We start from the raw sequence: 12943 nt of genomic DNA on the forward strand, positions 1-12943 counted from the left end.
AAGAGTTGGCGGTTAATTGATTTCTCCATTACTTTAGAAAGAGTAGAAGTAATTGCAATGGGACGATAATTGGATGGGAGAGATTTGTCACCCTTTTTAGGAACTGGCTGGATATGAGCAAATTTCCAAGCAGAAGGGAAAACACCTTTGGAATAAGAAAGTGAAAAAAGGCGGCAAAGAATAGGAGTAAGTTCAGGAGCACAGGTTTTGAGAACAAGTGGAGAAATACCTTCAGGACCTGGAGCTTTCTTAGCATCAAGATTCATCAAAATCCTTCTGATATCCTTTTGACGGAAGACCACAGGAGGCATTGAATGGAGCGTGTTAGGAATGGTGGGAGGTGTTTTACCAAGATCATTAATACATGAGCTCGAAAAAAATGGGATGCTAGCAGGTCAGCTTTATCCTTGGCTGAAGTGACAACAGAACCATCTGGTTTGGACAGAGGTGGGAGCAGAGATGGGCAAAAGTTGCGGCCAATTGCTTTGGCAAGAGACCAGAATGCTCGGCTACCATTAGGGCAAGAAGCAAGTTTTCTACTCTTAGCCTGTTCAAACTCTAGTTTGGACTAATTAATAACTGCTTTACAATTGTTGCGAGCTTTGGTGTAGGCAGAAAATGAAACTGAAGAATTAGAAACAAGCCAATTACGATATGCAACGTTCTTCTCTTGGACAGCCTTAGCACATTTATTGGAAAATCAAGGTTTAGATAAAGGACGAGATTTTAAAGTGGATTGTGGGATAAAGGATTCCATTCCTGCAAGAATAATTTCACTGACACGATCTGAGCAAACGTTGACATCAGAAGTTTTGAAACAGTAATCAGACCAAGGAAAAGAAGAAAAGAAGTCTCGCAGGTCATCCCATTTTGCATTCTTGTAATGCCGAACAATACGAGGTTGGGAATAGCCATGAGATAAAGGTTCCATTGGAGAAGAGACAATCACCAAGTTGTGATCTGAAGTGCCTAAAGGACCTCTCACTTCAACCTTGTACTTAGAAGGGTTGTTTGTGAGAAAAAGATCAAGCGTATTGGCTGTATGATTAGGATTGTCCTGTATTCTTGTAGGTAAATGAACAATCTGTGCTAGGTCATTAGTAATTGCAAAAGCCTCAACATCTCGACCTGCTGGGTCGGTGTGACTAGAAAACGGAAGCCAGCTGGAGTTGTGAACGTTAAAATCACCAAGGAAAATTACCTCACTGTTAGGAAAGTTGGACTGGAGAAAGTCAAGTTGCAAAGAGAGGAAGTCAAAGAGCTCCAAGTGATTAGTAGAGTTGGGAGAACGGTAGAGACAACAGATGAATTTTACACAATGAGGTAGAGAGATTTTAAGCCAGAGAAGATCAAAGAGAGGAGATTCCAAATTGCCAAGTCTCTGACAGGGAATATCAGAACGGACATATGCACAAGTACCACCTTTGAGTCGAAAGGAATCATACAGCAAATAATTTGGACATCTGAGATGAGAAGTAGTTGAATCAACTGATAACTGAGATTCAGTCAGAAAAAGTACCTGGGGTTTGGAAGACTGCAAGTGGAAATGGACATCATTGAGATTAGAATTGAGACCACGTATATTTGTGAAATGAATTAGGAAGTCCTTGGGAGGTTTAGATCTTTTCGCAGATAAGCTTGCTCTATTATTTTGACAATTCATGGTGTATTCAATAGTAAGAAAAAGTGGGTGGGACATGCTGTATGAAGTAATGAAATTTTTTGATATGGCTTACATGTGGTAAGAATATACCCAGATCCTTGACATAACGTGGCCTCGACAATGCTCCCCGCATACACACTACTCGGACTCCCTCCAGTCACTATCTGGCAGAGTAGAGGTAGCAAGATTATACACTAGCTGATCCGGAAGCTTCCTAGAGAGTTACCAATAGGTTCAGTCCGGTGTACTAACTAGCGGCCGGCCTGCGAACACCGTTTTAGAGCTGTACCCTCGAAATGTAAGGAATATTGGATCTCGCCACGACATTCATCATAACCTCAAAAATCATCAATCATACTGCATGATGGAAGAGATAGGGAAGGGTTGGCCGGAACTTAGCTCTAGAGACTAAACATGGGTTCCACCACTTCAAGTCTCCAATAAGCAAAGTGGTGGTATTTCACCGGTTGATGAGTCATCTACCACCTAGTACTGCCTGGTAACATAGAGGGGCGGCGTTCCTCCATGTAGTGTGGGCGCCACACCTCGACCCCTGCTTACGTTGGTTCACACCTGGGTGATCACCCACCATGTACTTATGCATGAAGGTTATACCCAGGATTACTAACAGTCCCACCATCGTGAAGGTGCAAGCAGAGGATTTGGCTGTCATAGACCGTCCGGACTTCGCGGAAGTTGGGTCCACTTTGACTTGAGTGTCACCCGAATATCAGTTCCATCAGCATTTTAGACTCCCAGGTAGCAAGAACAGCTTGTCTGGCATATCTGAGAGAATGTCTGTGACAACCTCAAGGATCAAGTATGGTTAGGATTTTTCGATATTCTTGTAGGTAAATGAACAATCCGTGCAAGGTCATTAGTAATTGCAAAAGCCTCAGCATCTCGACCAGCTGGGTCAGTGTGACTAGAAAACAGAAGCCAGCTGGAGTTGTGAACATTAAAATCACCATACCTCACTGTTATGAAAGTTGGACTGGCGAAAGTTAAGTTGCAAAGAGAGGACGTCAAAGAGTTCCAAGTGATTAGTGGAGTAGGGGGAACAGTAGAGACAACAGATGAATTTGACAGAATGAGGCAGAGAGATTTTAAGGCAGAGAAGATCGAAATGAGGAGATTCTAAATTACCAAGTCTCTGACAAGGAATATCGGAACGGACATATGCACAAGTACCACCTTTGAGGTGAAAAGAATCATACAGCGAATAATTTGGGCAACTGAGTTGAGCAGTAGTTGAATCAACTGATAACTGAGATTCTGTAAGAAAAAGTACATGGGATTTGGCAGACTGCAAGTGGAAATGGACATCAGATGAACTAATGAGACATATGGCAGAGAAGAAAAATGCATGGAATACATATAAATTATTGGGTGACATGAAAGCCTATGATAGATATAAGTTGGTCTGTAACCAAGTCACAAAGGAGATTAGGCAGGCAAAGGCAGATTTTGAGAAATCTTTGGCAAAGGATGCAAAGAAAAACAGCAAAGAGTTCTTTACCTATGTAAACTGTAGAAGGAAAGGAATGAATCAGATTGGTCCACTGGATATTGATGGTTCAACTGTTGATGATCCTGCTCAGGTGGCTAACAAACAAAATGAGTATTTTGCATCTCCATTCACACATGAGGAGTTATTCAGGGAGGGGAATTCCAGAGGTGAATTAAACTCTGGCAGTGAGCTAGATGATTTTGTAATAACTGAGAGGAAAGTGGAGGAGAAATTGTTGAAGATAAACATAAAAAAGCCATTCCTGGGTGAATGGGATCTATCCAGATATATTAAAGTCTCTGACAAAGGAAAGGAAGTAAGCAAACCCTTAACCATAATTATAAGAGCTTCTTTGGACTCAGGGGAGGCCCATGGACTGGAGATGTGCAAATGTGACCCCACTTCACAAAGGAGGCTCAATGGGCGACACAAGTAATTATAGACCTGTTAGTTTAGCTTCTGTTCCAGGAAAAGTAATGGAGGCACTTGTTAAAGAAGCACTGCAGGATCAGTTATAGCTCGGACACAGCATGGTGTTTTGTTAAGGGTAAGTCTTGCCTGACCAATTTGATTGGATACTATGATGTGGTCACAAAGGATGCAGGAAACTGGATGCAGGGAATAACTTTGTCATATATTTGGATCTTAGAAAGGCTTTTGATACTTTTAAAGACTGCTGTACAAATTGGAGCAGTGCGGCATTGGAGGCAAATTGCTGCTATGGATAAAGGGATGGTTGAGTGGGAGAAGACAGAGAGTGGTAATCAATGGACACTGCTGATCGTGGACTAATGTTATTAGTGGAGTCCTTCAGGGTTCAGTGTTGGGTCCATTGTTGTTTTCTGTATTTATAAATTATATTGATGATGGTATATCAAGCTTAATATCCAAGTTTTCAGAATATACAAAGGGTGGCAGGGTTGTTAAGGACACTAATGACAGTATTCTGCTGCAACAGGATCTAGAAAAATTGAGCAGATTGGCTGAGAGGTGGCAAATGAAGTTTAACATTGACAAATGTAAAGTACTACATATGGGAAGCAGTAACCCCAGAGTAACGTATCAACTCTGTGTTACTACACTGACAGTGGTAGAGAATGAAAAGGACCTGGAGGTAATTGTGCAGGCAGATATGAAGTTCTCTGAGCAGTGCAGATGGGCTGCAAGAGTAGCTCATGGTGTCTTGTCAATGATATACAGGAATTTTTCTAGCAGGGATAAGGAGGTGATTATTCCCTTGTATAAGGCAATGGTCAGGCCACACCTTGAGTACTGTATACAGGCCTGGAGGCCTCATTTTAAGAAGGATGTAGAGCTGTTGGAACGAGTACAGAGAAGGGCAACAAGATTAGTGAATGGAACCAAGGGTTGCTCTTACGAAGAAAGGCTTAAGTTTTGCAAATTACAGTGTCTGGAGACTAGGCACCTGCGAGGTGATCTGATTGAGGTGTATAAAGCTTTGAATGGTTTGAGCATGCTCGTTCAATGCTGGTGGGATTCTTCCTCTTGCTCAGAATAATCACCTGAGAGGGCATAAATTCAAATTGAGGAAAGACAGTTGTAGGATAGATGTGCGGAAGTTTGCCTTTAGCCAGTGGGTGGTTGGTTGATGGAACAGACGTCCATCCTTTGTTGTGGAAGTTGATAGCCTAAGTAAATTTAAGGCTAAGCTGTACAGGTATTTGGAACAAATGTACGGGTAAAATGGGAGCAGTTTTTTTTTGCTAATGCTGCATAAGCTTGCTTTCTTGTAACATATGCCTCTGTTAATGTTAATTGCTGTGAGTGGTATATTTACAGTGTACAGTTGACTGTAATACTTATTTATTTATCATGGCTTCATTTATAGCAAATTTAGAGGTATAATGAATTAGTTTCAGTTTAAAATATGTTTAAAGGAACACCTTTAATGAACGTTGGAAATGACATTATATGTATGGCTATAGCAAAGAAGTTTTGGGGACCTTTGCATATTAACCCTTTCCTGCATATATATTAATCTGCTGTTATCATAGGACATTGATACATATTTTTTCCAACATGCTGTATAAAAAATTTCTAATGCTGCTTATCCACTTCACTCTATAGACAAGTGCTGACAGTGGGAGAAAAAAAATTATGTGATACTGTATACTAATACAGGGACCACCAGAAAGTTTTTATAAAAGAAAAGAAGAAAAAAGAACCAAAACTGAATGTTAGCTGAATTGCATAAGCATGATCCAAAAACAGTTTTCATAGTAATCTTATTTTGTGATATAGTTCTCTCAAATATTTAACGTCTCAAAAATGTAAAGTTCTAAGTTTGGCAAAAAAATGCAGAAATAATCACAAAATGCAAAAGAGGCCAGAAAACAAAGCAAAAGAAATAGAATTCCATCTACCTTTTTATCAACAATAAATAGCTTCTTATCAATAGTAGTTATTTTCTTATCAACAATAATTAAATTTTGAGAATGTTCAAATTTTGAGGCAAAATTTGAACATTCTCAAAATTAGTCCACCATGAGTGGACTAATTCTATAAACAAAAGGTATGATTCCAGGTTAGCCTCAAGATGCAGAAACTTTGAATCAGAAACTGGCTGATTGTAGCAATTCAAAGATTGGCACAGTATATATACAGTAAAGCTCTAAATAATGTATCAGGTGGAACCAATGCAGCTATTACTAATAAGTGAATTTCAAACTGTGATCATATCATAAGTGATTATCCTTTACTGGATGTTTATAATGCTGACAAAATGGGACTATGTTTTCAGCATTTTTTTATATTTGGATTAATTATCATTTCAGATCAGCTGTTAGAACTTTTCATTCATCAGGATTTGTTATTATTAGGAGTTACTGTGTTTGTTCTCATATTAGATTTTGAATTTCCTTCTAACTGATATTTCTTTCTTGTAGGACCCTGGCTAACTATTTATCATGGAAATTTGTCCTTGGATATATGACCTTTATGAATACTCCTTTTCGCCAAATCTATCATGATTACACGCTACAAACACCAGAGCTTCAGCACCCTAAAATAAAAATATATAATGCTCGCTGGAAAGGATGTGTGAATCTTGTAGACTCATGGCTGAGTACTGCAGTTGCTTCAATGTATGCTCATAGTGTCTTTAGTGAAAGTACAGAGCAAGAAGTAAGTTTCTTTCTTTCTTTCTTTCTTTCTTTCTTTCTTTCTTTCTTTCTCTTTTTATATGCACATATATCTGTAGTGCTGGTTAAAAATAAAAGTTTATCCTGATTTCTGATTTTAAAGATAACTGGCAAATAGTTACATGAAAAAATAAACCACAACTAAGAAAAAAATAATATAAGTTTTTTCAGAACATTACCATATTTTTTTTTTTCACCAATAATGGCTCAGTAGTACAGTTCAGCATTAAAAATATAAAAGATTGTGGAGTTTATGAGAAATAAAATGAATGCTAAAGTGATCAATTTTGTTTGGTTTTACATTTAATCTGTGATTTTAGCACTTTCATATTTTGAAATGTTTCTTTTGAATTGATTTTTCTGTTTTGAAATGATATTTTGAATTGAATCTTTGGTTAGTCTTTACAATCTGGTACCCCTTTCGATTGATCATTGTGAGTAGCAGTTATGACATGCCTAGCCCGTGTAGAAAAATTGGAAAATGAGTTCCGATTTTAAAACAGCGGCAGGGGGGACAGTGTGATAAACAGCCTAAGACTAACCATTGCGCACTAGGCATATCAATCACTGCTACTTGCAATGATCAATTGGAAGGGGTACTAGATTGTAAAGACTAACTGAATATTTATATTGAGTTATTTTTTAAATATGAATATTGATTTGTTTATAGGTACGAAATATGATCACATCACTAAAAGATGCCTTCATGGATATTCTATCATCAAGTGAATGGATGGATCAGAATTTTACTGAACTACTTACAGAAAAGGTAACTGTTCTGCTTATGAATTCTTGTGTGTCTGTGTTGATTTTATAGCACATCAACATATCTTAGGCCATGTTGTGTACAGATGTATAAAGGGCTGATTTTCTCGTTGTCGGCTAAAGAATTCAAAATAACTCACAGGGAAAAACCTTACTCTCTATGTCTGAAATCAGCTAACTACTGATGGAAGAGGCCTTTAAGAATTGCTCCAGTCTCCAATGGGATTTGAACCTACACCTTTCCAAATGAATGGGTTTGGAGTTGTTGCAAGTCCTTGGCTATTATGGCATAACATGTTCAGTCATTTTGGCAGAACGATAGCTGAGTAGTTAGTACAAGTATAGAATTCCCTCACTTCATATTTGAATTCCCATGAACAAAAATACAGTGATGTTCTTATATTGTCTGGCTTGTAAACCCTTTGACCATGTGTGGTCATTCCAGAGCACAAATAGAAACCACTATATTGTCATGGAGGATATATGTGTATTCAAACAGTATGTTAAGTATATTCTACTCATATGGCATTTATAATATTCATTTAAATCAAATTCATCCCTTGAAATCTGCAAAGGCAGTTTTCAAAATAACAAGAATGTCTAGAAAATCTCAATTTTTTGTGAAAAAATACTATAACTATAAATATTAAGCATTAAAAATAGTTGATGTGAATACAGTATAGGATGCTTTTGTTTCCTTTTGTGTTTATTTTTCATTTAATGGATTGTTCCTTACTATTACATATATCTCTGAGAAGAAAATCTCAGTGCAAATAGTATTTAATATTTCACTAATTATTTTCAATTTAAATGAGATATTTTGCAACATAAAATAGTAACATAATTTTTAACTAGGTAGAGAATTAACCATTCTTGCAATGATATTTTATCTCTTAAACATAAAGAATAAATATTATATTTAAATTTGTTCAATAAATACCTAAAATTTGTTATTTTTGACAATTTGCATCATATTTACATTAGAATTACTTTAGTTTATTCAAAAAATTTCAGAAATTCTTTATTTTTTTCAGTATTTCTGAAATTCATCAGCAAATTAATTTCCACATGATTTCCCAAGTGCTTTTTGGAGACTATTTCTGTAATTGCTTTTTGATTAAAAACAAAACATATCTTATTTGGTTAATTTTATGATGTTATCAGTGTCATCTTTTTAAAAGTTATTGGTACTGTGACATTATTTGCATATTTGCTTGTAGCAGAATTTTTTTAGCAATTTTGAAATTATATTTATGAAATCCAAAATAAGGGATGTGGAACCAGAAATCTAATACATTCAGTTCACTAAACTGATTAATTGCTTATTACGTTGTTCCAGAATTCTCTTTTAGGATTACATCCTCAGATAACTTTCAATTAGATAAGGCCTGAATTTAGTCTGAATTTTTTTTTTTTTGGTCTGTTGATGAAATCTTTGGGATTTCGTCAACAGACATTCCACTATGGAAATTCCATCCTTTCACAAAATAAATTTCACCTACTAAACAAGTAATAAGTGCAGCGAATTGAATGTTTTTGATGTTGTGATTGCATATCCCATATTTAATATTAAATATAATACCTTTCAGATTGACTGTACTTTAAAAAATGTCAGGTGTCATCCATTTTAAAGAATATCTTGCATGCTTTGCACAAAGAATTGGTTGGAATATTTCACATTCAGGCTCCATCTCTTGGGGAGGGGGAATATAATGCTTTCTTCTCATTATGCTGAAGGGCTTAAAGGTGTCTTTAAGCCGTTCAGTCTAGTTGTAAGTTTAGTCATTCTCCACTGTCAGCACAATGCTCTCTCTCTCTCTCTCTCTCTCTCTCTCTCTCTCTCGATGAGTTTAGGAGACTAAATGCTGATTCCATCCTCTTGGTCAATATTTAATACATCATCATTATTATTTTTTACAAAAAGCTTTCTACATAATGCATGCAATTCAAGATGCAGTAACTTCTGTCCAAAAAAAAATTAGCAAATGAAGTAACCATATTCTGTTAAATGTAATTGATTTATAAAAAAAATTTCAAAAACTTGTTTAAAAATAAGTCATTTTGTCAGTGATTAAAATTATTTTATACTATATATCTTTGTGATGTTGCTTTGCTTGTTTGCTTATTTTGTTAAGCTTGACTGTTTTGTGAAATAATTGCAAGTCACATTATTTGGGCACAGATATGAAAATTGATAAATTTTCATGTTTTACATATTATTTCTTTATATCAAAAGAATATTAAGGTTTGCTGAAGTTATTTATCATTTCTTTTACTCCTTAATCAGTAATCTCTATTAGTAAAGATAATTTATTGACATTGCTATATAGTTATCACTTCAGTTTTTTATTTTAGCTAGCTGCTGTGAGAGAAGAGATTGGATACCCTAGATATCTGCTTGAAACTGAACATGTAGAAAGTTTTTATGCAAGGGTATGTAGCAGGTTCTTTTACATAAGAGAAATTATATATTTTTACCATGATTATTTTATAAATTAATAATTATGTTTGTTTATGCATTTTGATTGACAGAAAGAAATAATAATGAAACCAGTGTGAGAGGCTGTTAAAAAATAACAAGCGTTAAAAGGATGTTGGGAAGCTGTGGGAGAGGATATGCAAGATTTTTGTATAGAATTCTGGGGCAAAGAAAAAAAAAAAAAAAAAACTGGGAAAAATGATATCTGGTCACTTAATAATAAAGCTAACTGGAAACTAAAATAAATTAGGACTTGTAATTTTTCATTCACTGTATCATCTAGTAAAATGCACAAATATAATTGTTTGTGTTTCCCTCAGTAGGGCATAGTTTGGAAAATTGTATTTCTATTCCTTTGTCATCGTGCCTAACATCACTTCCATACCTACTTTGTCTCCTGAACCTGTAAGGAAAAACAGGACACAACAAAGAAAAGATTGGCCAACTAGATGACAAGCTGGTAAGCTGTACACAACTTCTTCAAAGAAACAAATCCCTCAGAAAAAACCTCATCAGAAGAAGTTTCCTGCAAGTGTAAATATGCCTGAAAGAATCTCTCCAAGGAGTATACACTCTTTTTCTTCAGTTTTCTAACTTAACTGACAAAGAATAAGGAACATATATTATGGATTGGCTTAAACTCATAAAAATAGGTAGGCAGTGTCATGGAACCTACAATGACCTGACTGGCAGTCAAAGGTAAACATTTTGTTATACTGTTCCCAATGGTAACAGTGAGCATGTTCAAGTTTACAATAAGACATTTTGCTTTGATTGCTTGGCACCTACAGACTGTTCAGGAAAAAAAAGAAAAGAGTGGAATTACTGCTGTACACAGATGAAAGGGGAAGAAAACCAGAGTGTAATGCATATAAATTTAAGTTTACTAGTGATGACAGAAATCTAGTTTCTTGTCACATAACATCAGTTCCACATGAAATAAGTCATATTCAATAAAAAAAAAAAAGAGTACCTGAGTCCTGACCTAAATATTAATAGAATGTAATGAGTATTTAAAGAAAAATATTCATGGAGTCAAATTACACTTAAATATTATGGAAGTGTTTTGAAGAAAGACTTCCTAATCTAGCATTTGGAAGACCTTAATTAGACACTTGTAACCATTGTGATAAGATCAATACTGCAATGAAAGCTGTTTCAGTTCCTGGTATCAAACAACAAGCTAATAATGAACTGCGGGTACACCAACAAAAAGAAGAAAAGGCTCAGATCATAATAAAAAATGATACCATTGATTGTCAGTTGCCTGGTAGCATAACTGCTGTCTGTGCTATGGACAGGCAGCAAGTACTGTTTGTTCCTATAGTTACAAATTCCAGAATGTATTACTCACACCAGTTGTCTTGCTACAATCTCCGCATACACGGCTCGACAAATAATAACAACCACATATGTATATGGCATGAGGGTAACTCTGAGCAGGGGGGAAATGAAATCACATCATGCTTTTTCAAGGTAAAGACTTCAAAAATAACTAACACTAGACATGTTGTTGTATGGGCCAAAAACTGTGTGTGGTCCAAAATAAAAACCAAATGCTACTCTTCACTATGATTTACTTAGCATTTACTTATATAGTATCAGCCAAAAAAAAAAAAAAACTCTTCCCATTTCACCCAGCCCTTCAATCCAAAAGTTTTGTCTAGTTCAACCTTGAATTTATTTAAGCTTTCAACTTCCACAATGACTGATGGAAATTTGTTCCAGCAATCAACAACCCGCTGGCTAAAGGAAAATTTCCACACATCTACAACTGTCTTTCCTAAATTTGAATTTATGCTCCCTCAAGTGCAGAATCTGATTAAGAGGAAGAATCGCATCAGCACTGAGCTTGCTCAAACCATTCAAGGCCTTATACACCTCAATCGGATTACCTCGCAGGTGCCTCGTCTCCAGACACTGAATTTGCAGAACTTAAGCCTATCACTTGTTGGCTGTCTAGACAAGACTGCAGTAATAATTCAGACACAGCATGGGTTTGTTAAGGGGAAGTCTTGTCTGACCGATTTGATTGGATACTATGATGTGGTCACAAAGAAACTGTATGCAAAAAAATAATTTTGATATCATATATTTGAATTTCAGAAAGCTTTTAATACTGTTTCACATGGAAGACTGCTGTACAAATTGGAGCAGTATGGCATTAAGGGCAAGTTGCAATGGATAAAAGGATGGTTGAGAGGGAGAAGACAGAGAGTGGTAATTAATGGACACTGCTCTTCAAGGACTAATGTTATTAGTGGAGTTCCCCAGGGGTCCATGTTGGGCCCATTGTTGTTTTCTGCATTTATCAATGATATTGATGAAGATATATCAGGCTTAATGTCCAAGTTTGCAAATGATACAAAGGTTGGCAGGGTTGTTAATTACAATAATGACAGCATGCTTCTGCAACAGGATCTACAAAAGCTGGGCAGATGGGCTGAGAAGTGGCAACTGAAGTTTAACATTGACAAATGCAAAGTACTGCATATGGGTAGCAATAACCCCATAGAGATTGGTAAGGGGAATGAAGGGGTCCTCTTACCAAGAAAGGCTAAAGTTCTGCAAATTGCCGTGTCTAGAGACTAGGCACCTTCGAGATGATCTGATTGAAGTGTATAAGGCCTTGAATGGTTTGAGCAGGATGATGATGGCATTCTTCCTCTTGCTCAGATTACAAACTGGAGGGGGCATGAATTCAAATTAAGAAAGACAGTTGTAGAACAGAGAACAGAAATTTGCCTTTAGCTAGTGGGTAATTGACTGCTGGAACAAACTTCCATCTGTCGTGGAAGTTGATAGCTTAAATAAATTCAAGGAAGAACTGGACAAACTTTTAAAGCAAACGAATGTGTGAAATAGGATTTTATTTTTTTTTTGGTTGATGCTGTATAAGCTTAGTTTCTTGCATCATATGCCTATGATAATGCTATCCTGGAAACAGCAACCCTTTGGTCCACTCACTAATCTTGTTGCCCTTCTCTGCACTTGTTCTAGTAGCTCAACAGCTTTCCTAAAATAGGTCTCCAGACCTGTATGCAGTACTCAAGGTGTGGCCTGATCATTACTTTATACAAGGGGATAATCACCTCCTTATCCCTGTTAGCAAAAGTTATATGTATCATTGACAAGACCCCATGAGTTAGTTGCTCTTGCTGCCTTTCTGCACTGCTCAGAAAACTTCATGTCTGACTGCACAAATACCCCTAGGTCTTTTTCATTTTCCACCCTAAGTGTAGTATCACACAGTTGGTATGTTACTCTGGGGGATGATGCTACCCATATGCAGTACTTTGCATTTGTCAAAAGTTGAGCAGCTGGGCTGAGAGTGGAAACTGAAGTTTCCACTCTCAGCCCATCTG

General features: G+C 36.4%; 1 protein-coding gene across 2 annotated transcripts in view; it reads left to right on the forward strand.

Moving 5' to 3' along the window:
• LOC150085335 (neprilysin-1-like) overlaps positions 1-12943 on the forward strand; it is a 103108-nt gene that overhangs the window by 60225 nt on the left and 29940 nt on the right. For both annotated transcript variants that reach the window (XM_090373160.1, XM_090373161.1), the window contains 3 exons: positions 6080-6317; positions 7005-7103; positions 9455-9532. In XM_090373160.1, coding sequence (XP_090229286.1) covers positions 6080-6317; positions 7005-7103; positions 9455-9532 — 415 coding nt within the window. The remainder of the gene's footprint in view (positions 1-6079; positions 6318-7004; positions 7104-9454; positions 9533-12943) is intronic.

This window comes from Mastigoproctus giganteus, chromosome 5, assembly GCF_048544385.1.
Source record: "Mastigoproctus giganteus isolate SK-2022 chromosome 5, ASM4854438v1, whole genome shotgun sequence".
NCBI classification, from domain to species: Eukaryota; Metazoa; Arthropoda; class Arachnida; order Uropygi; family Thelyphonidae; genus Mastigoproctus; species Mastigoproctus giganteus.